Source organism: Oncorhynchus keta, chromosome 31 (genome assembly GCF_023373465.1).
Source record: "Oncorhynchus keta strain PuntledgeMale-10-30-2019 chromosome 31, Oket_V2, whole genome shotgun sequence".
Lineage (NCBI taxonomy): Eukaryota > Metazoa > Chordata > Actinopteri > Salmoniformes > Salmonidae > Oncorhynchus > Oncorhynchus keta.
The window spans coordinates 11,032,344-11,057,339 of NC_068451.1; the positions used below are offsets into that span (position 1 = coordinate 11,032,344).

The 24,996-nt window shown below is 41.2% G+C and overlaps 1 protein-coding gene across 11 annotated transcripts in view; it reads left to right on the forward strand.

The window, feature by feature from the left end:
• Window positions 1-24,996, forward strand: part of LOC118364046 (ras/Rap GTPase-activating protein SynGAP-like) — a 120,742-nt gene that overhangs the window by 89,723 nt on the left and 6,023 nt on the right. For 8 of the 11 annotated variants that reach the window (XM_052489547.1, XM_052489549.1, XM_052489553.1 and 5 more), the window contains 3 exons: window positions 2,467-2,649; window positions 3,433-3,644; window positions 11,320-11,401. In XM_052489547.1, coding sequence (XP_052345507.1) covers window positions 2,467-2,649; window positions 3,433-3,644; window positions 11,320-11,401 — 477 coding nt within the window. Of the gene's footprint in view, window positions 1-2,466; window positions 2,650-3,432; window positions 3,645-6,092; window positions 8,894-11,319; window positions 11,402-18,933; window positions 18,996-24,996 lie in introns of those variants that run through there. The other 3 variants (XM_052489552.1, XM_052489554.1, XM_052489557.1) reach the window with 2 other exon arrangements.

The window sequence follows — 24,996 nt, forward strand, 5'->3', positions numbered from 1 at the left end:
AATTTCCTCTCTCTGATGCAAAAACTCAAGGCAAAAATACAATTTTGGAGAACTCTTCCAATTTCTCTGCTCGGAAGAATTAATGCCATTAAAATGGCCTTCCTCCCACAACTGCTCTACCTATATCAGAACATCCCAGTATTCATACCTAAATCCTTTCATAAACAACTGGACTCAATTATCAATCCTTTCATCTGGGATTATAAAACACACAGGATAGGTAAAAAAAAACACCTCTGTAAATCCAAGATGGAAGGAGGATTGTCTCTCCCAAATTGTATATTTTACTATTGGGCCGCTAACCTCCGCGTTGTTACGTTTCTGCTGGATGACACACTTCCGTCATGTAGCTGGCTTAGTATGGAGCGGGAGGAGAATCACCCCTTCTCTATTGCCGCTGTGATATTGTCGCCTGTCAATCTGGAGATGTCACTTCATCATAACAATCCTATTATACATAGCACAGTTCGATCTGGAAGCAAATTAAAGTCCACTTTGAGCTTAGACCAATGTAATTCATGCTCCCTGTTGCCAGGAATCCGTCCTTTGCCCCTTCTAACCTTGATAACACCTTTGAGAGATGGGGAGAGCTGGGGATAAGTACCATAGGGGATTTATATATAAACGGGACCTTTGCTTTCTTTGAGCTGCTGAGGGAAATGTATCATCTTCACAGAAGTAACTTTTTCAGATACCTACAAATTAGAGACTGTTAGAAAACACCTCCCAACATTTGGGAATGCTAAACCTTCCATGTTTGACGGATGCATAAAAATATGCCCCACCTCAGACAAACTGTTATCTCGTCTATATGACGCTTTTCAATCTGTTAGCACACCTTCTACAGATGCCATTAAGTCAAAATAGGAGGAAGAACTAGGGACTGACATTTCTGTGGCAGACTGGGAAGATAGCTTGGAGTATATCCACACCTGCTCCATTAACTCCAGACATCGTCTCATACAATTCAAGATATTACACAGATTACACTACTCCAAAACCAAACTAGGATATTTCCTGATACATCCCCTATGTGTTATAAATGTCAGGCTGCGCAGGGTACACTATTCCACTGCTTTGCCCTATGCTCTAGCTTGTATGGTTATTGGTGTGGAATTTTTAGTATCCTCTCTGAAGTTCTATAGACTTCAATAGACCCAGACCCACTTCTGATAATCCTGGGAGTGTCTCTGATTCCCTAAACGGATTAACCAACCCCCCAAAACAACTAATCTCTTACAGTCTCATTTGGCCAAAAAAATGAATCTTGTTGTTCATGGCTCATTCTTAAAATAAAATGGTGATCCTGACTGGCATTTTTACATATACACCATTCTTGTGTCTGTTCAATAAAAAATATTTTAACGGAAATTAAATGTCAGGAATTGTGAAAAACTGAGTTCAAATGTATTTGGCTAAGGTGTATGTAAACTTCTGACTTCAACTGTGTGTGTATATATATACAGGACACACATTACGACACGAGAGACAACACTACATAAAGATATCCCTAAGACAACAACATAGCAAGGCACATGACAACACAGCATGTGCAAGTCTAAAACACATGTTGACTCACCCTACTTGTAGAGAAACGCCAATGTCATCCTTCTCTCTTTCATGTTGATAAAATAGTCTATCACTCTGTCATACAGTACACGCTTTTATTTTTTGTTGTCCTAGGCTACCTGGCTAAAATGCTTGCACGCTAGCCTAACTTTCTTTCATGATCAACATTAGCGAGTTAACATTAGCCTTCTACAAGTAGATACATATTGAACTTCCATCCTCTTAGGTCAGGGGCACAATGTATGAATTAATAGTTGGATCAGAATTACCGTTATAAGCATTGGCCAGTTCGGAGAATTAAGTAAAACCACAAGTCCAAATCCCTATCTCCATCCATGGCCAATTTAGGAAAGGGACAACTTTAGCTAGATAGCCACCGGAGGACAACTACACAACAAGATTCAACAATTCAAGTTGTTTCCCAATGCGATTTGATAGGAGTGATGCCAAATCCAAACTGGCTTCCCTTGACATTTATATTTTATGCGCCAGGACCATTCAGTTGAGCTCACTCAGTTTAGCGCAACGCCGATTGGCTATTTTTAAACTTTTTTTTATCAAGGAAAGCCAAATGCTCATTTGCTTCCCTTGTATTCAATGCTACGTCCGGCAACAATGTCATACGCTTTTGGGCCAGACAGCATCAGATAGATGGCCTACACATACAGAGACAGAGGGGCAGTGTTTTGCTCGCTCAGATGCTTTCTCCAGTGAGATATATTCAGCCTCTTGCAAATTGAAGGATAACTATGAAACACAGAGACGAAAGATAAATTATTTGATATTTTCTTGTTAAATTTTTGGTGAAAGCCTGGCTTCCCTTGGCACCCATGAATACACACCACTGCTAGTACTAGTACATCTTCTTCATATCTGCTTTTTGTCTTTTTCCCCAAGGGTTCTGGCCAGTCGCCCTCGACTCTTAACCCCCCGACCCCGGCCAATGAGAGAACAGTCGCCTGGGTCTCCAACATGCCTCACCTCTCTGCTGACATTACTCTGGAGGCTAACCGCATCGACCGTGAGGAGTTCAAGCTGAAGGAGTACTCCAAAAGCATGGATGAGTCTCGCTTAGACAGGGTAGATACATCTCTCCCACCACAGCTTTTGCAACACAAAGAATGGTAGCCTAAATTTGACATTTGCAATGTGTATATATAAAAAAACAGTAGATAATTGTCTTAACAATATACTGTAGCTTTGGCATTGAAATCCCAATCTTCTAGGAAATCGACAGTAACAAAACGATGCCTCAAAGGAATGCAGAATTCGACTTAGCAGCATATTCAACAGCAAACTGTGAGACTAGAGAACCATAACACTGATCTGAGTCACATCTCCTTGGTAATGCACAGTGCAGATGTCAGGGAAGTGCAAGTCAAGTCTATCAGTGGAGAGCAGATGGTACCGAGACACTTATTTATGAATAATTTAGACACGGCTGAGGATGAACTTGAACAACAGGGAGTCATTGAAAATAAACAAACTTTTAGCTCGCATATTCATAGTTGACCGCAGACACCGCATTACCACATTTCTTTGTCAGAGTGAAGGTGTGTTCAGTCAACCCCCAAGAACATTTGTTGGTTGTTTAGTCATGTGTTGCTAATAAACAGTATGACAATTGCTTAACTATTTTTATTTTTTCAATATATTCCCTTCTGGAGTTATTTTCATAACAGATATAGCTGGATCTTTATGCATAGTGAGCAAGTGAAAAGGGATAAACTGTGCCTTAGACCTTAGTGAACACTGGACAACAAAGTGGTTGCCTTCATATTCCATGGTGACTTGTCGACGTGTATGACAATTGCTCAACCATTATCTATTTCCAATGTGTTCTCTTCTCTCTGTCTGTCTCAGGTAAAGGAATACGAGGAGGAGATCCACTCCCTGAAGGAGCGACTGATCATGTCCCACAGGAAGCTGGAGGAGTATGAGAAGAGGCTCCTCTCCCAGGAGCAGCAGACCAGTAAGATCCTCTCACAATACCAGAGTCGCCTGGAGGACAGCGAGAGGAGGCTACGGCAACAGCAGGTGGAGAAAGACTCCCAAATTAAAGGAATAATCAACAGGTAAAAAGAGGGGTGGTGGAGGAGAAGGAGAATGGAGATGTAGAGATTAAGAGAAAGAGAAGACAGGTGTGGAGAGAGAACTAAAATGGAGAGACGAAAATAAATGAATGTATTGTTGAGAACTCTTGTCTGATTACGTTTATCCAAGAAATATCCAACAATCTTACTTAGGCAGGTGATAATTTTTGGAAATCATCTGGGGAATATTGATGAATATACAGTATATGAGAGGCTAGATAATGTATAGTTATGAAATAGATACATTAATGTATGGAGAAATAATGGGGAGGCCTCAACTTGTACACTCAAATGTATGCAGGGATATTTTAATTTAAAAACAGTCAAATGTAACTTTTATTTAACTAGGCAAGTCAATTAAGAACTAATTCTTATTTGCAATGATGGCCTACCCCGGTCAAACTCTGACAATTGTGTGCTTTCCTATGGGACTCCCAATCCCGACCAGATGTGATACAGCCTGAATTCGAACCAGGGACTGTAGTGACGCCTCTTGCACTGAGATGCAGTGCCTTAGACCACCGCGCCACTCGGGAGCCATATATATATATATATATATACACTGCTCAAAAAAATAAAGGGAACACTTAAACAACACAATGTAACTCCAAGTCAATCACACTTCTGTGAAATCAAACTGTCCACTTAAGAAGCAACACTGATTGACAATAAATTTCACATGCTGTTGTGCAAATGGAATAGACAACAGGTGGAAATTATAGGCAATTAGCAAGACACCCCCAATAAAGGAGTGATTCTGCAGGTGGTGACCACAGACCACTTCTCAGTTCCTATGCTTCCTGGCTGATGTTTTGGTCACTTTTGAATGCTGGCGGTGCTTTCACTCTAGTGGTAGCATGAGATGGAGTCTACAACCCACACAAGTGGCTCAAGTAGTGCAGCTCATCCAGGATGGCACATCAATCGAGATGTGGCAAGGTTTGCTGTGTCTGTCAGCGTAGTGTCCAGAGCATGGAGGCGCTACCAGGAGACAGGCCAGTACATCAGGAGACGCGGAGGAGGCTGTAGGAGGGCAACAACCCAGCAGCAGGACCGCTACCTCCGCCTTTGTGCAAGTAGGAGCAGGAGGAGCACTGCCAGAGCCCTGCAAAATGACCTCCAGCAGGCCACAAATGTGCATGTGTCTGCTCAAACGGTCAGAAACAGACTCCATGAGGGTGGTATGAGGGCCCGACGTCCACAAGTGGGGGTTGTGCTTACAGCCCAACATCGTGCAGGACGTTTGGCATTTGCCAGAGAACACCAAGATTGGCACATTCTCCACTGGCGCCCTGTGCTCTTCACAGATGAAAGCAGGTTCACACTGAGCACATGTGACAGACGTGACAGTCTGGAGACGCCGTGGAGAACGTTCTGCTGCCTGCAACATCCTCCAGCATGACCGGTTTGGCGGTGGGTCAGTCATGGTGTGTGGTGGCATTTCTTTGGGGGGCCGCACAGCCCTCCATGTGCTTGCCAGAGGTAGCCTGACTGCCATTAGGTACCGAGATGAGATCCTCAGACCCCTTGTGAGACCATATTCTGGTGTGGTTGGCCCTGGGTTCCTCCTAATGTAGGACAATGCTAGACCTCATGTGGCTGGAGTGTGTCAGCAGTTTCTGCAAGAGGAAGGCATTGATGCTATGGACTGGCCTGCCCGTTCCCCAGACCTGAATCCAATTGAGCACATCTGGGACATCATGTCTCGCTCCATCCACCAATGCCACATTGTACCACAGACTGTCCAGGAGTTGGCAGATGCTTTAGTCCAGGTCTGGAAGGAGATCCCTCGGGAGACCATCCGCCACCTCATCAGGAGCATGCCCAGGCATTGTAGGGAGATCATACAGGCACGTGGAGGCCACACACACTACTGAGCCTCATTTTGACATCAAAGTTGGATCCGCCTGTAGTGTGGTTTTCCACTTTAATTTTGAGTGTGACTCCAAATCCAGACCTCCATCGGTTGATAAATTTGATTTCCATTGATAATTTGTGTGTGATTTTGTTGTCAGCACATTCAACTATGTAAAGAAAAAAAATATTTAATAAGAATATTTCATTCATTCAGATCTAGGATGTGTTAATCTAGTGTTCCCTTTATTTTTTTGAGCAGTATATATATATATAATGGGACAGCTTCAAACTAACTGCACATTCATTCAAAGGTGAGAGGTCAACAGTGAAATTCATTCATATGAATGATTCATGTCCGTATGCAGATACCTTAGGCAATTGGTTTTCACCCAGTCAGTAGGAAAATGTTCATTGAACATTCTGACTAACGTTGACAAATTGACTTGAGATGAGGAACTTGAGAGAGGAAACTATTCGTGTAAATGTTCTGCTTTTGTTCACCACTTCTAATAATCTGCAATTGATAGTTAGATATGTGTCACAGGGAACTTTGCTACTTTTAATCCATTCCAGGGAAGAAGAAATCGAATGAAGACCGAGACAGTTCCTGGCTGTACTTAATGGAACCAATCCCATCCATAACCCCATAACTTGGTGCATAAAGAACCCAAAATACATGTTTAGGCCCTTTGTGCACTATTTGGCAGCCATTTTATTGCCAGTATATCAAACATGCTGTTTTTTTCATCAGTAGTTTACCTGCGTCATCTGTGGTGATTATTTCCGATAACCGTAAACTGAGAGGGATTCACCTAGATTGAATCGAAAAGCACAATAATGGACTGAAAGGTGACATCATATGACTTCTATCTGTCCTATACAGTATGAGGCCATAATGGTGTTTTTGATAAAAAATGCATGAAACAAAGACTAAGGTAGTACATGACATCTTGTTGTCATCACCATAACAGCTTGACATGAGGATGAACAATACCATACCAACAATACCATCTTTACAAACTGCAACCACAGTTTGATAGTATTTCCCTAACATACGATGTGTAAAGAGAACACAGAGTAAACCTAATTTAGCATCTAAATGACAAGTTCTCCTTCCCCTTTGAAGTTAGTTTGGATAATGGCATTGTTCCAGTTGACAAGGTAATCTAGAGGATTCTGTAAGTAGTGGATGGCTGCAAGGTTTTAAGACAGATACATATGCTGTCAATGAATGAGATGCTATTAGCGTTTTTTAATTTATTATTGAAAGTATGTTTCAAGCAATTTCAGTGGCTCAAGTGGTTATATCCACTGTCCTCCAAAAGTATAATTAACCATACATTCCACATTTCACAAAACCCAAACTTCTATCATTGTTTTTCAAACCTCATTCACCATTCTTCTTAGAAACGACTTCAGATGTTTTTTGAAGGCCTTTTTTTTGTGTGATTTATCTTGGTGCCTCTAGAGTAGCAGTTATGTTTCTTAAGAGGAATATGACAGATTATATGATATCAAAGAATATCAGACACGCTAGAGTAACACACTTTATCTGAATGTTATCAATACCCTACTGAAGCACCAGTACTGCCATACCAATAAGGATACTCTTAAGATTCTATATGTACATTTTGTTATGATATTACCAATGTAATTAACTATTTTAATCTATTGAAATAGCAATATTTTAGCATTACGAGATGTGCAATAATAGACTACATTTAGCATTTATGAACAGAAGCAATCCATATGTAGGCCTACATTCAGGCACACAAAGATATTGAGTATGTAAACCTTACATGCATAGATACATCTATCATATGACCATACATACAGAACACATACACTTAAAGGTTTTTTTCAGGTCCCTTTCAGTATCAAATGAACCCATATCAACATAAATTATATTGAGACTTCTGCATGGATCCATGGATCCTGTAAATCCCTAAATACCATAGATGCAGCATATACAGTACTGTAAAAAATAATTTATAACTTATATCTTTCACTTACACATGGCTGTATAGTGTGTTTGAACAAAAAGGTTAATCATGTAGCCAGATGGATATTGGTGCCATTTGTCTAAAGTGTTAAGATTTATATATCTGTTATAATTTTGCTGTATGTCGTTTTGATCTGCAGTAAGTCATAGGAAACCGAAGGGTAAATGGCGTTGTTGTTTGCTAAAGTTAGAGCTTTGAGGGAGTCATTTTTTGAGATACGATGTGGAACAAGAATTGTTCACTATCATAAGATTGCCTCTCGTTTGGCATTGTAGCAAGCATAATATTGGTAGTCTGTATAGATGTATAATATTACATCAGTATTACTTTTAAAGTTTTCATAGAGATATAACTTGTCATTGTGCAATAAAAAGTCATTTGGATTGACATGGCAAATAGCAGCACATAGTGAGAGTTTACTGTTGATGTACATACAATTGGCTACATATCATGTGACCTTTGACTCACCCAATCGCCTGCCTTATTTCTATGTAACAGACAAGTCAGATATCATGACCTGTCCCTGACCTCATATTGACAAATACCCACATTGTTTTGACTGCATGTATGACTTGACCTGACAAGCACACTACTTGAACTTGAAGTAAATAGATATACAGGTTTAGTTTTGGTACATATCACCCATGTGAATCACTGTCTGCCTTTTTTAGAATTCTACTGTATACTCATGTTACATTTCATTGTTTCTTAGATCAGTGCCAATGTCTCTGTCAGTGCATACGTTTGATTCTTTTTCCCTTTCTTATTTTTGTCAAATAAATCCCTGTACATTATTTATGTAATAAAACATCTAACACCAATGTTTGAAACTTCACCTGTGGATTTTCATTATTTATTCATGTTAAGCATCCATTTAGTTGTATGTTAAGCATAAAGATATTCAGAGAATGCTTTCTCTGCGGAATTGTGACAGCTTGATTATGGTGGCAAATTACTTACTATATGTTATCCTCTGTCCAAACCAACCACTCATTGTCACGCCCTGGTCGAAGTATGTATGTATGTTTGTCTTCATTTATTTGGTCAGGCCAGGGTGTGACATGGGTTTATTTTGTGGTGTGTTTTTGTATTGGGGTTTTAGTAGGTATTGGGATTGTAGCTGAGTAGGGTTGTCTAGGAAAGTCTATGGTTGCCTTGAGGCGGTTCTGAATCAGAGGCAAGTGATTTTCGTTGTCTCTGATTGGGAACCATATTTAGGCAGCCATATTCTTTCAGTGTTTTGTGGGTGATTGTTCCTGTCTTTTTGTTTGTTGTCACAAGATAGGCTGTATAGGTTTTCACGTTCCGTTTGTATATTTGGTTATTTCATGTATAGTTCATTTTTTCATTAAAGAACATGAGTAACCACCACGCTGCATTTTGGTCTGATCCTTGCTACACCTCTTCGTCAGAGGAGGAGATAGAAGAAAGCCGTTACTCGTGTTGGAATAGTTTGACTAAAATCTGTGCTATTTCTGTTTTTAGCTTCTCTTATTGGCTCAGTTTTTGCACCAATCACATCGGCTGTCTGGTCCTCACTTTCTCTGTTGCCACTGCACAATGTCCTATACAGTTCCTTCAGAACGTATTCATACCCCTTGACTTATTCCACATTTTGTTGTGTTACATCCTGAATTAAAAATTGATTTAAAAAATAATCACACACAATGACAAAGTGAAAACGTGTTTTTTTTATTTTAGAAATTGTATTGAAATACAGAAATTTAATTTACATAAGTGTTCACAACCCTGAGTCATAATACTGTATGTTAGTCACCTTTGGCATCGATTACAGCTGTGAAACACCTGGATTGTACAACATTTGCACATTATTATAACAATTTTTCAAGCTCTGTCAAGCTGGTTGTTGATTGTTGCTAGACAACTATTTTGAAGTCTTGCCATACATTTCCAAGCTGATTTAAGGCAAATGTAACTAGGTCATTCAGGAACATTCAATGTTGTCTTGGTAAGCAACTCCTGTGTATATTTGCCTTGTTAATTTCTTTGGCACATTTTTTTGCAGTTTTATTGTATGTTGTTAATCCAGTCTCAGTTCTCGCTTATCACAGTCTTTAAACTATAACTGTTTTAAAGTCTCTGGCCTCATCGTGAAATCCCTGAGCGGTTTCCTTCTTCTCCGGCAACTGAGTTAGGAAGTATCTTTGTAGTGACTAGGTGTATTGATACACTGTCCAAAGTGTAATAATAACTTAACCATGCTCAAAGGGATATTCAATGTCTGCTTTTTTTTAACCATCTACCAATAGGTGCCCCTCTTTGTGAGGCATTGACAAACCTCCCTGGTCTTTGTGGTTGAATCTGTGTTTGAAATTCACTGAGGGACCTTAAAATTATCTGTATGTGTGGGGTACAGAGATGAGGTAGTCATTTAAAAATCTTGTTAAGCACTATTATTGCACACCGTGAGTCCATGTAACTTATTATGTGACTTCTTAAGCACATTTTTACTCCTGAACTTATTTAGGCTTGCCATAACGAAGGGGTTGAATACTTATTGACTCAAGACATTTCAGCTTTTAATTTTTAATTCATTTGTAAACATGTTTAAAAACATAATTCCACTTTGACATTATGGGGTAACCCCAGCCAGTGACACACAATCTCAAGGTAATCCATTTTAAATGGGAAAAAGTCAAGGGGTGTGAATACTTTTTGTTTTGAAGGCACTGTATTAAAATGAGTCATTCATTTTGTGTAATTAGTCCTCTCTCAGCATTCTGTTCATCTCAGGAGTTTAACACTCTGAAGTTCATCCCCTTTGTCAGCAATTTTTCTGTATGACTTTAAATGAAAACAACCATGTCATTCAGGCGGAAAGTAGATGTGATAAGATTGAAGACAATGAAATCTATAATGAGCAAGGCAGAAGAATTTCATTACCTCAGAAATATTGACCAGGTAGGAGTTAGGATGTCATATGTACCCTTGTTCATTGAATCTCCATCACCAAACAGCTGATCGCCATCTTGGATTTGACCTCATGATTGCAGTGACTTTTAATTCATCCTTCACCCTTTGTGTCTGTTGAAGAAAATATCAGAACCATTGCCTTGAATGACCCAGATCTTGAAATTCCAGAGGCAAGTATTTAATGATCCATGTTCCCTTCTCTGGAAAATAATTCTGATGCTGAGTAATCGTGTCTAAATGTGAATTTGCAAGGCAAGAAAAATATCCTATTGGGACTGTAGCAATAAGCTTCCAAATATCCCTGCAAGATGACTCTTTGAAATGGTTTTAACAAGGATTTGGAATCTCTATCATGTTGTGTCAGTTCAACTATTCCATGAGGATGAGGATGTGTTGCTAATTAAACCCCATTCAGAACACGATAACCGGCAAAACACCACAATCTAGACATCATTAGGCATGATTACATTGGAAAACACCCTGAATTGGACAGACATGCTGAATCCCTTGGGGAACATGGAAACATGCACTTCAACTGCCTCAAAAATGCTTCCTCGTATTACTAGAGCAGTGTATGTTAAACAGTTACAGCATTGGTTGAATAGATTATAATTTGGCTACCAGAGATTTTAACAACTCCACTATAGACCAGGTAATGGGTATAATTGACAAATCAACGTTTTTCAGGGCAATGAGCGATCCAGCTTGCACCTGGACAGTCATTATAAGCCTTACGTATTACACTTAGCTACTTCTTGTCTAGTTTACTCACAATTCTCTCACAACTGTTTGAACTCTCTCTCTCTCTCTCTCTCTCTCTCTCTCTCTCTCTCACTCTCTCTCTCTCTCTCTCTCTCTCTCAGACTTATGGCTGTGGAGGATGAGATAAGGGGAGGAGCCGTGGTTGAGCCGCCAAAAGCTAACGTTAGGGTCTTCGCCGATCAGGTCTGTGATTTTCTTCTTCCGGTTGCCATGTCTGTAGGATGGCCTGTGTCTTTATCTCTCTATCCTTCTCTATGTTGTTTTCATCTCTTTGTTGATTTGTCCCTTTTATTTCGTCCAGACAAGTCCTTGGGTTTGGGTGAGACTGTCATTTGTCTGTCAACCTGCTTAGGTGCTTTGAAGGTCAAAGAACGTCTGTTTGCATCTTGTGTCTGTCTCTCAATCAATCTGTTTATATTATGTCTGACCACATCCGGGTTGTAATCAAATCAGCGTCTGTAGTAACTGTACATCTCAGACACGTCTATCAACTTTGTGTGAACTATATGTATTAAATCAAGTTGTATTACCAGTCCAACACAAATGCAAGACAGACATAATACACAACTATTGAACAGCTTTGGTCCTGAGGATGAGTTAATTTGTCAGGCCGACAACGTCTCCAGCATCCACACTCAATGTTTCACGGTCCATGCTTTTAGCCAGCCACTCATCTCCTATCGAACTCGTCAGGCCCGCCCTCAAGCATGAGTCATGCTGCAAAGACATACCAGCTTTCAGTGTGTGTGTGTGTGTGTGTGTCTGTGTCTAATCAAATCAAATCAAATCCAATTTTATTTGTCACATGCAGATGTTAATGCGAGTGTAGCGAAATGCTTGTGCTTCTAGTTCCGACAATGCAGTAATAACCAACAAGTAATCTAACTAACAATTCCAAAACTACTGTCTTATACACAGTGTAAGGGGATAAAGAATATGTACATAAGATATATGAATGAGTGATGGTACAGAGCAGCATAGGCAAGATACAGTAGATGGTATCGAGTACAGTATATACATATGAGATGAGTATGTAAACAAAGTGGCATAGTTAAAGTGGCTAGTGATACATGTATTACATAAGGATGCAGTAGATGATATAGAGTACAGTATAGACATATGCATATGAGATGAATAATGTAGGGTATGTAAACATTATATTAGGTAGCATTGTTTAAAGTGGCTAGTGATATATTTTACATAATTTCCCATCAATTCCCATTATTAAAGTGGCTGGAGTTGAGTCAGTGTCAGTGTGTTGGCAGCAGCCACTCAATGTTAGTGGTGGCTGTTTAACAGTCTGATGGCCTTGAGATAGAAGCTGTTTTTCAGTCTCTCGGTCCCAGCTTTGATGCACCTGTACTGACCTCGCCTTCTGGATGATAGCGGGGTGAACAGGCAGTGGCTCGGGTGGTTGCTGTCCTTGATGATCTTTATGGCCTTCCTGTGACATCGGGTGGTGTAGGTGTCCTGGAGGGCAGGTAGTTTGCCCCCGGTGATGTGTTGTGCAGACCTCACTACCTTCTGGAGAGCCTTACGGTTGTGGGCGGAGCAGTTGCTGTACCAGGCGGTGATACAGCCCGACAGGATGCTCTCGATTGTGCATCTGTAGAAGTTTGTGAGTGCTTTTGGTGACAAGCCGAATTTCTTCAGCCTCCTGAGGTTGAAGAGGCGATGCTGCGCCTTCTTCACGATGCTGTCTGTGTGAGTGGACCAATTCAGTTTGTCTGTGATGTGTATGCCGAGGAACTTAAAACTTACTACCCTCTCCACTACTGTTCCATCGATGTGGATAGGGGGGTGTTCCCTCTGCTGTTTCCTGAAGTCCACAATCATCTCCTTAGTTTTGTTGACGTTGAGTGTGAGGTTATTTTCCTGACACCACACTCCGAGGGCCCTCACCTCCTCCCTGTAGGCCGTCTTGTCGTTGTTGGTAATCAAGCCTACCACTGTTGTGTCGTCCGCAAACTTGATGATTGAGTTGGAGGCGTGCGTGGCCACGCAGTCGTGGGTGAACAGGGAGTACAGGAGAGGGCTCAGAAAGCACCCTTGTAGGGCCCCAGTGTTGAGGATCAGCGGGGTGGAGATGTTGTTGCCTACCCTCACCACCTGGGGGCGGCCCGTCAGGAAGTCCAGTACCCAGTTGCACAGGGCGGGGTCGAGACCCAGGGTCTCGAGCTTGATGACGAGCTTGGAGGGTACTATGGTGTTGAATGCCGAGCTGTAGTCGATGAACAGCATTCTCACATAGGTATTCCTCTTGTCCAGATGTGTTAGGGCAGTGTGCAGTGTGGTTGAGATTGCATCGTCTGTGGACCTATTTGGGCAGTAAGCAAATTGGAGTGGGTCTAGGGTGTCAGGTAGGGTGGAGGTGATATGGTCCTTGACTAGTCCTTAAAAGCGTCTGCTAAATGGCATATATTATTATTATTATTATTATTATATTAGTCTCTCAAAGCACTTCATGATGACGGAAGTGAGTGCTACGGGGCGGTAGTCGTTTAGCTCAGTTACCTTAGCTTTCTTGGGAACAGGAACAATGGTGGCCCTCTTGAAGCATGTGGGAACAGCAGTCTGGTATAGGGATTGATTGAATATGTCCGTAAACACACCGGCCAGCTGGTCTGCGCATGCTCTGAGGGCGCGGCTGGGGATGCCGTCTGGGCCTGCAGCCCTGCGAGGGTTAACACGTTTAAATGTTTTACTCACCTCGGCTGCAGTGAAGGAGAGTCCGCATGTTTTCGTTGCAGGCCGTGTCAGTGGCATTGTATTGTCCTCAAAGCAGGCAAAAAAAGTTATTTTGTCTGCCTGGGAGCAAGACATCCTGGTCCGTGACTGGGCTGGTTTTCTTCTTGTAGTCCGTGATTGACTGTAGACCCTGCCACATACCTCTTGTGTCTGAGCCGTTGAATTGAGATTCTAATTTGTCTCTATACTGACGCTTAGCTTGTTTGATTGCCTTGCGGAGGGAATAGTTACACTGTTTGTATTTGGTCATGTTACCAGTCACCTTGCCCTGATTAAAAGCAGTGGTTCGCGCTTTCAGTTTCACGCGAATGCTGCCATCAATCCACGGTTTCTGGTTAGGGAATGTTTTAATCGTTGCTATGGGAACGACATCTTCAACGCACGTTCTAATGAACTCGCACACCGAATCAGCTTATTCGTCAATGTTGTTATCTGACGCAATACGAAACATATCCCAGTCCACGTGATGGAATCAGTCTTGGAGTGTGGAATCAGCTTGGTCGGACCAGCGTTGGACAGACCTCAGCGTGGGAGCTTCTTGTTTTAGTTTCTGTCTGTAGGCAGGGATCAACAAAATGTCGTGGTCAGCTTTTCCGAAAGGAGGACGGGGCAGGGCCTTATATGCGTCGCGGAAGTTAGAGTAACAATGATCCAAGGTTTTTCCAGCCCTGGTTGCGCAATCGATATGCTGATACAATTTAGGGAGTCTTGTTTTCAGATTAGCCTTGTTAAAATCCCCAGCTACAATGAATGCAGCCTCAGGATGTATGGATTCCAGTTTGCAAAGAGTCAAATAAAGTTCGTTCAGAGCCATCGATGTGTCTGCTTGGGGGGGAATATATACGGCTGTGATTATAATCGAAGAGAATTCTCTTGGTAGATAATGCGGTCGACATTTGATTGTGAGGAATTCTAAATCAGGTGAACAGAAGGATTTGAGTTCCTGTATGTTTCTTTGATCACACCACGTCTCGTTAGCCATAAGGCATACGCCCCCACCCCTCTTCTTACCAGAAAGATGTTTGTTTCTGTCGGCGCGATGTGTGGAGAAACCCGCTGGCTGCACCGCCTCCGATAGCGTCTCTCCAGTGAGCCATGTTTCCGTGAAGCAAAGAACGTCACAGTCTCTGATGTCCCTCTGGAATGCTACCCTTGCTCGGATTTCATCAACCTTGTTGTCAAGAGACTGGACATTGGCGAGAAGAATGCTAGGGAGTGGTGCACGATGTGCCCGTCTTCGGAGTCTGACCAGAAGACCGCCTCGTTTCCCTCTTTTACAGAGTCGTTTTTTGGGGTCGCCGGCTGGGATCCATTCCGTTGTCCTGGTTGAAAGGCAGAACACAGGATCCGCGTCGCGAAAATCATATTCTTGGTCGTACTGAAGGTGAGTTGACGCTGATCTTATATTCAGTAGTTCTTCTCGACTGTATGTAATGAAACCTAAGATGACCTGGGGTGCTAATGTAAGAAATAACACGTAAAAAAACACGTAAAAAATAAAAAAATATATTTAAAAAACTGCATAGTTTCCTAGGAACGCGAAGCGAGGCGGCCATCTCTGTCGGCGCCGAATCCATGTCTGTGTGTGTGTGTGTGTGTGTGTGTGTGTGTGTGTGTGTGTGTGTGTGTGTGTGTGTGTGTGTGTGTGTGTGTGTGTGTGTGTGTGTGTGTGTGTGTGTGTGTGTGTGTGTGTGTGTGTGTGTGAAAAGAGACAGAGTGTGTCAAACCCAATGTCTCTTGCAAACGACATCACAGATGTATGCTCAAGCTTCTATCATTCGTTTAAATCAAATCCCTGTTCCACCAGAAGATGAGTCCCACCCAACCGCTTCCTCAATCCAAACTCCTTCATCCCAATTATTCAGACTGAGCATGTCAACGTCAAGTTGTATTACCAGTCTAACACAAATGCAAGACAGACATAATACACGACTATTGAACAGTTTTGGTCCTGAGGATGAGTTAATTTGTCAGGCCGACAACGTCTCCAGCATCCACACTCAATGTCTCTTGGTCCATGCTTTTAGCCAGCCATCCATCATCTCCTGCCAAACCAGTCAAGCCCACCCTCAATCATGAGTCATGCTGCAAAGACGAGCCAGATTTCTGTGTGTGTGTGTGTGTGTGTGTGTGTGTGTGTGTGTGTGTGTGTGTGTGTGTGTGTGTGTGTGTGTGTGTGTGTGTGTGTGTGTGTGTGTGTGTGTGTGTGTGTGTGTGTGTGTGTGTGTGTGTGTAAAAGAATGTGCGAGAGAGAGTGAGTATGTGTCAAACCACAATGTCTCTTGCAAACAACATGACACATGTACGCTCAAGCTTCACTGAGTCCCACCCAGCCACTTCCCCAATCCAAATGTCTTTATCCCAATCCGAGTCAAATCAGACTCAATAGAGGCAACAGACATGTTCTGACATGCAGAGATAAAAACAAAAGCAGAAATTTTGAGCGGTGTGAACAGACAGGGCTCCCGCTATGTCCCAGATAAGAATGCAGCTGAATGCAGCACCCCTGCAAGGTGTCGAACAGTCAGGGCTTCAGCCACGCTTCCTCAAGTGAGCAGTGATCCAATGTGTCTCTCCTGTTATTTCTCCATTCAGTACACAGCTCCCCCAGAGAGAGAGGGAGAGAGAGAGAGGGTGATGGAGAGGAAGGGAGGGGGGAGAGGGAGAGATTAGCCAGAAAGGCTTAGAAACTGTGGTTGAAAGGGGGTAAAGCCATCCAGCGATGCGTGGCGTTGTGTTCAGTTGCCAGACAAGCAGCAGACCAGAGTTTTGCGCTCACACTGGTTTCACTCGGTCGAACGTGGCCAGTCTGTGGTTGACATGTAGTTGAGGGAGTGTCATGATAGACTTGGCCTACAGCCTCAGACAGCATTGGAATCGGAATCTATTGGTTCTTTCTGAGGGCTGAGAGATAGAGTTTGAGTAGCTCTTCCCAAGTGGTCGTAGTGAGCATCCAAGGCTGGGCATCCATCTTGACATTGGTTTTGTTTCCAAGCTGAAAGAGGCAGATTTGCTATCCAACATGAAGCTGTTTGGGTCTCTTCCTGGACACAGTATTAAATCACAGCAGTCCAACATGGAACTTCTGATGACATTCATTATTTCCATGTCATGCTTCCACCCAGGTTTTCTTTTATCTCATGTTAATTGTCCATTATCATGCAACCACGTGAACATTTCTGTGTATCTCCATTGTTCTGAAGGTTATAGTCAATAAGATTATAAAATGAAGCCATAAATTGTTGTGGGCCAATTGTTTGTGTACCATTACATTCCCATCATGGCTATGTCCAAGCAGAGCATGTCGGCATGTTTTAATGATTGCGTATCCAATATCTGTCATTTGCAGTGAGCCGTACAATCACTTGTCCATCGCCATGGCAGCAACAGGTGTTTAATGCCGGGTGTCTAGGTGGGGGTGTCGGTGACTCATAGGGTTCACATTCACGTTATCTTTATTATCCCAACAGTGGGCAGTTCACTCGGCTTTCAGCTTTTTGCGTGGAATTTGTGGATTCATATTCCTACAGCATTATGTTGAGAATACCTCCACCCCCTCTCTACTAAATATCTGGTTTTAATGGGATTTAATTGTCAAACTTGATTAAATTAGTTAATGTAATAATATTGCTTGAGTTTTTATTACTACCGTTATTACTACCGTTTATACAAATGTTCTGTTCTCTGTTGTAACAGAGAATTTTCCTGTTCAGCAGGAAATGCAAACTTGTTTGTATTTGAGGGTTTATAAAGCTTCTAATGTTTTGTATTTTCCACTTGAAATGTTTGACTTGATTTGCCCTATTGAAAAATGTATCAACCCCTACAAACATATCCATTAATTATTATCCACATTCCTGTTGGTGCAGGATTATTTTCCTGCTGTGAGAAACGGGTCCAATTAAGATATTTCACCTGTAGGCAGCAACTAGTGGTAGCACTCTTGAAAGTACAGTAGATCAGCCTGTCCTTGTAATGACTCATAACAAATAAATCATCATTTGGATGTTGTACTGTACATATCCTCTCAAACTTAATGTTATATGTTCCATGCATCATTGTGAATATAATGCATGTCTCACTTTACATGGTTATCTCTATCACATCAGTTATCTACTGTCTCTATAACCCTGTATGTGTTTAAGTGTGTTATTCAACTTTTTTTACATGTGTATGCATATTTATATTGTTTAACTCTGTTTATTAATACTATTTATTCCTTGTTGCAGTAACAGTGGTGTTTATTACTTTTGCCAATGATTACTGCATGTTTAGCAGTAGCATGACCTTTTGCCTCAACTTCTAACCCCTCAGCTTCAGAGGAGATCAGAGATACCATTTTTCTGGACAAGACTTTTCAATCTTTGGATCAATGAATGACATTTAGCTTGAATTAAAATGCAGCTATCTTTACTGCCAAACCAACTCAGTGGCCTTGTTGTCAGTGTCCGCCCTGAGATTGGAAAGTTGGGAGTTCGATCCCAGGCCGAGTCATTACAAAGACTAAAAACGGGACCCAATGTGTCTCTGCTTGGCTCAGCATTAAGGAGATAGGTTGGGGGCTATGGCCCTGCGATAGAGTAGCATCATGTCCAGAGGGTGTACTTGTACATCAAGATGCCTCATGTTCTGGCTTGCACAAGATGGCTACTTACCATCTGTACTGCTGCATGTGTGTATCAACAGCCTTGGTTTGCTTCCTCAGCATGCAGACTTGGTTGACATGTTGGGCCCTCTTGTGCTTTCAGGCTGCTGGGTTTGTGTTGGCGCGAATGGTGGTGTGTGTTCCTTTGTGTTTGTGTGTGTCCTGTGGGCGTTGAGTATCCCTAATGCTCCTCAACCCTCGACACCCAACTTCTACCTTTTACTTTCTTCAGTGCACACAAGCCTAGCCTCTCCTCTCCTCCTTTTCTCTATCGTTCCTCTCCTCTTCTCCTGTGTTGATGAGATACGGTGATTTCTCTTAGGGGAGGCGCCAATCCATCCTAGTGCAGCCCCGTCTCGCGCCCGTTCCACCCCGAGTACAAAGGTAATAAACCAACCAGCATACACTTCAGTGGTACTGCCTCTCTCCATCCATACATTCTGCCTCTTCACTTTGATTCCTCCACTGTACTGTATGTGCGTCACTGACCGTATGCAGCACCAACAGAAGCACTTATTGACTTACACAGATATTATACAGAAAATCACACGTATTATCAACAGCAATATTCTTTCTTTCTTTACCTATTGTTCACATTATTTTGGTTATTTTGATTTTGTCAACAGCAATTTGAATAATGTCGAGCTTTACTGTAATAGAAAATCAATAAATGCTGGAGCTGAAATATCAACCCAGAGTCAGGGGTAGACATAACATAGTAAACAAAAATCTGGGACACTCAAATTAGTATAATTGTTATGTTTGGTATGGCATGTATTAATATGTGGATGTCCATCATCCATTTCGTATGATATATTACAATTCATAATAATAGCTACATATTTGCAATACGTATGATATGTTAAGAATTCAATTTTTTTGTGGCTAACGTTAAGTTGGTGGCTAGGTGGCTAACGCTAATGTTAGCTAAGTGGCTAATGTTAGCTAGGCTAGGGGTTAAGGTTAAGGTCAGGAGTTAGGTGAAAGGGCTAGGGGAAGGGTTAGCTAACATGCTATGTAGTTGCAAAGTAGCTATACGCTCAACCATCCACACCGACCAACTACCCTCCTTTAATTTTTGCCTTAAATAACCTTCGGCCTGATGTAACCATACCAAACATAACATATCATACTAATTTGAGTGTACCAGATTTTTGTTAACTTTTACATCTAGTCTATGAGGCCAGGCTGGATGGTGTCTTTGGAATGTATTCAGACCCCTTGACCTTTTCTACATTTTGTTACATTTACAGCCTTGATTTAAAATGTGTTCTTTTTTTAATTCTCAGCAATCTGCACAAAATACCCCATAATGACAAAAGGAAAACAGGTTTTTATAAATTTGTGCAAATTTATAAATCATTCAAAACTTTGCATATGAGACTCAAAATGACAGTACTCCATGACAGCCTGCTTGGAGTTTGCCAAAAGGCACCGAAAGGACTCTCAGACCATGAGAAACAACATTGTCTGGTCTGATTAAACCAAGATCGAACTCTTTGGCCTGAATGCCAAGCGTCACGTCTGGAGGAAAACTGGCACCATCCCTAAAGTGATGCATTGTTGTAGCATCATGCTGTGGCGATGTGTTTCAGCGGCAGGGACTGGGAGACTAGTCAAGATCAAGGCAAAGATGAACTGAGCAAAGTACAGAGAGAACCTTGACAAAAATCTGCTCCAGAGTACTCAGGATCTCAGGCTGGGGTGAAGGTTCACCCTCCAACAGGACAATGACCCTAAGCGCACAGCCAAGACAAGGCAGGAGTGGCTTTGGGACAAGTCTCTGAATGTCCTTGAGTGGCCCAGCCAAAACCCGGACGTGAACCCGATCGAACATCTATGGAGAGACCTGAAAATAGCTGTGCAGTAATGTTCCCCATCTACCCTGACAGAGCTTGAGAGGATCTGCAGGGAAGAATGGGAGAAACTCCCCAAATACAGGTGTGCCAAGCTTGTAGCGTCGCACCCAAGAAGACTCATTGCTGTAATCTGAATACTTATTAAAATGTGATATTTTCATTTAATTTTTTTGTTAAAATAAAAAAATGTTTTTTTCTTCGTCATTATAGGGTATTGAGTGTAGATTGATGAGGGGAAAAACAATTAAATTAATTTTAGAATAAGTCTGCAACATAACAAAATGTGGAAAAAGTCAAGGGGTCTGAATACTTTCCATAGGCACTGTGTAGCACTATATATTTGACATTTTAGATGTATGTATTGTACAGATTTAAAATACACATAGTGTATACATTAATGTATGTGACTCTTACACCACTCAGACAAATATGCCAACATTATTTGCACAAATTCAGTCATATACGGAGACTTCCTAAACGTGTAACTCTTTGCATTAGGTAAATTGCTTACCTTCTGAATTCAAACCATAAAACTCCAGCATCAATGGTAGAATTCCTGACCGAAATGCATCAAAATGTTCAGCTGTTTAATTCAATGCCCCATTTCAATGCTCCACCATTATCAAATATTATCAAACTACTCCTTCATCCTTCTTCACATCCTTCATCCTTGTTAATCCCTCCACTACTTTTTTCTTTCAATTCCCTGTGTTGTTTTGGGATGATAAGCGAACTGTTTGATCAGAATATAGATGGAAGTAATATGTAATTAGGACTAGATTCAATCAGATTGACAGCCGAATAGCCGTTGTTTTGGCAGTGTCGGAACTGCGAAAGAGTTGTCAAATCCACAAGAAGCAACGAAACTACACCCAACGTAATCCTACAAATTCCATGCGGCCGCATTAGATATTTATGCAGCCGTGTTACCAATCAAACACTCAAATTAGATTCATAGGCTTTAAACCTCTCCCATTAGCCTAACATCAATGAATTGACATTACATTTGAGAGTCATTATTTCTAACATCAATAGAGCCTTCCATTTCTAGCGCCGTTTTCAACTTCTAACGCGGTAGGGATAACAAGGAAGGGAATGGTTTGTAACGGACAAGAGCACAGTCGCCGATATGTCAGCTCATGAACGTCTAACGCGGTAGGGATAACAAAACATTTGCTATGCAGATGTCGGCCAACACTGGTTAACGATGGTTAATGCTCAATCTGATTGAATCCAGGCCATAGTTCGTTCTAGTTATGACAAACAGCTTGACAATTCACAGATACTCTATTAGGTACATGTACAAACACTGATGGCTCTGCTGCAGTAATACATATAAGTAGGCTCTATTCCAAGAACCAATATCAACAAGGTAACTGATTACATCCATATACAACAATAACCCTGCTCAAATCAACACAAACTCACCTACACACACCGCACGTGTCTCACGGAGGAACACGTTACGGTGGGTCATCAACATATCCATTCGATTCGACTCATCTCCCCTCCCACCACTCCTCAAAATAAATGACGGGAATTATGGGAAATCTCCGTATCTGACACAATCCTTCCCTGAAAATAAACAACTGGTGTGCGTATATGTCAATGTGTGTGTTTCTTGGAGAGTGTGTTTATATATTCCTGTGTGTATGTGTCCTGTATGTATATGGCACCTGAGCACATAAGTTGATCCAATGGTCATGTATTGTCATTGTGAGTTTGATCAAGTGTGTCGCCAGTACTGTATTGTTGTTCTTTTTGCTCTGGGTCATACTTGGAGAGTTGTCTAGTGTCCTTTATATGTATGTCGGTCATATACTACTGTTCTGGAATATTTGGTTGGTTTGTACATCAAATTTCCACAATGATATGCCTAGTTTGAAACAGAAAATGAGAATTCATTTCCTATTCATGTTGCTGAGTAAGAACATTTGAGAATTGCGTACCAAAGCATACTAACAATGCACTTAACACTGCACAATTCATCCGCTATGTGTTGTTTTTCTACAATTTCCTAACTTTTATTATTTGCAGCTTTTGTACAAACATAAACACCAAGTTGTTCAAGTAAGCAAACTCTGCACATATGGATCTTTGACAGTGAGTGATGCACTTTTTGTTCAGTTGATTGGATCGCTGCTTCTTTTATTAGCATAGGTTGGCTATCTAGCAGCTATCTAACTTTCTTCTCATAACATATTCGCACAATTTTCCCAGTTGTATTGGCAGGTCTGGCTAAACTTGGATAAATCATGTGAAAGGGTTTGTAGTCATTTTTGTAGAACTGGTTTGAAAGTAATCCAGCACTGGTAGAGAAATACCACTTGTTCTTCTTGTTTCCATAACACATTTCCTGTTACTGTTGCTAGCACCAAGTAGGGAATGGGATTAGCATGTATGCTAACGGTAATCTCTGTTGAAATTGGTTATCGCCGTGTGCTTTACAAGGTTCTGAGTGAGAAGAGAAAAGGTCTGCCAGTTCAATTCCACTTTCTGAAGGACATTTTTTGGTCTCTTTCTAGAGATGGAAACATGTTCTACACACAATGGACACACCCACCCTGATATTTAATGCTAATTCGTTTTGAAATCAAATGGCCTGTTTCTGACTCATTTCTGTACTGGATGCAGATCATAAAACCCTCTTGAAATACCTTTTTTTCTGACTTTCACTTCTCCAGTGCATCGTTCACATCTTTAAGACTTCATACTCCTTGGTACAATCAAATGAATGGTCTTTAGTCCTTATTGTTCAATGAAGTTATTACACATTTGAGGAAAGGTATTGGCATCTCGGTAGAGTAAATGTCAATTCACATTCTTCTATTCGTGTAGAAAACTTTGAAATGATTCCACATTCCTGTTTTGACTTGGATACGTTCGACACCATTTCCTCAATCGAACACAACCTCCATCAGTGCCAATAACCCAGCTATTTTCTTTCCTACTGCTCCAACACAGACCGTACTGAACAGGACTGAACACGATGACTTGCATTCAGAGCTTGATTTAATTAAGAACTGAAATCAATCTGGTATTTGCAATGACGTTATTCTGCGCCAATGTAGGTAAGGATAGATAGCAAAACCAAACTTTTGACTCATTCACTTATTACAAATTCTAACCCAGTGCTTTACAGATTTGGTCAATTAATGAGCATCCATTGATAATTGGTCAATGGGTATGGGTTAGAAATTCTGATTGGTGGATTAGACACAGTTGAGATTTTATTCAAGAGCTCTTGAATACTAGCTTCTTATACACGCTTTGTAGAGCAGTATTTAGTCATTATGTCCTCCAATTCACATCTAAAGTTCTAAGAATTACTGTAGCACATCTGCATGCTAGACTATTATAGTAATGCAATACTATAATATTATCATCTAGAATGTTTTATCTTAAAGTACTTATTACTATTTAAATGTTAAAGTACTTATAAGGTTCTATGATGTGTGGGAATCAACCACACACTTGACAAGGGAACAAAGGTGCATGAAAAAACAATATCGAATTTCTGCACATTTATTGTGGTCTTAGCTAAGCTTTCGGGGAACGCTTTTTGTTCTTCATTGATTTTCTTCTTTCTGTGAAAGTTTTGCTCTGACAAAGGTCAATTGACTGAAAGCTTAGTAAAAACCATGCTAAACCTGAAATGCGCATGGATTCTAATGTGCGTAAGATGAATTAAGGTGACACAATTGTATCACGTTATAGAGTCATAACTATTTGTGTCACCATGGTTTTCAAGCCTTTACTACAGTATATTTAAGCAATAAGGCACGAGTGGGTGTGTTATATGACCAATATACAACGGCTAAGGGATTTTCTTAGCACGTCGCAAAGCAGAGTGCCTGGATACAGCCTTTAGCCGTGGTATATTGGTCATATACCACGAACCCCTGAGGTGCCTTATTTCTATTATAAACTGGTTACCAATGTAATTGGAGCAGTAAAAATAAATGTTTTGTCACAACCGTGGTATACAGTCTGATATACCACGGTTGTCAGCCAATAAGCACTCAGGGCTCGAACCACCCAGTTTATAATACAAATTAGAATGTATAGAAATTCCTTGAAATTAATCTCATTGGCTAAGACTGACACAACTCTCATTCTACTTGACTGCTCAGACTCCTTTTGACACCTGTCCCTGACTAGTACCCCCTTCTAACTCAGCATCATATGAAGATCAAGACACTCTGACATGTTGGTCAACCCGAGATTGTAATTCCTTCCACCTTTTCTTTTTCTGACTGTATCCCCTCTCCTATGCTGTCCATCACTATTGGTGTACTTCATACTTCTGCTCTGTAACTCATTTTCCTCTATTTCTCTTTCTCCGTGGTTCCTCCCATCCTTTGTCACTTATTTCTCTCCCTCCCTTTGCTTTCTCACATGATCCTTTCTTTCTTTACCTCCTGCTTTGATCCTCTCCTATCGGGACCCTCATCACCCCACACTATTTCCTCCATTCTATTCCTTTTACATTCGTAACTGATTCACCTATTTACTCTTCCTCTACC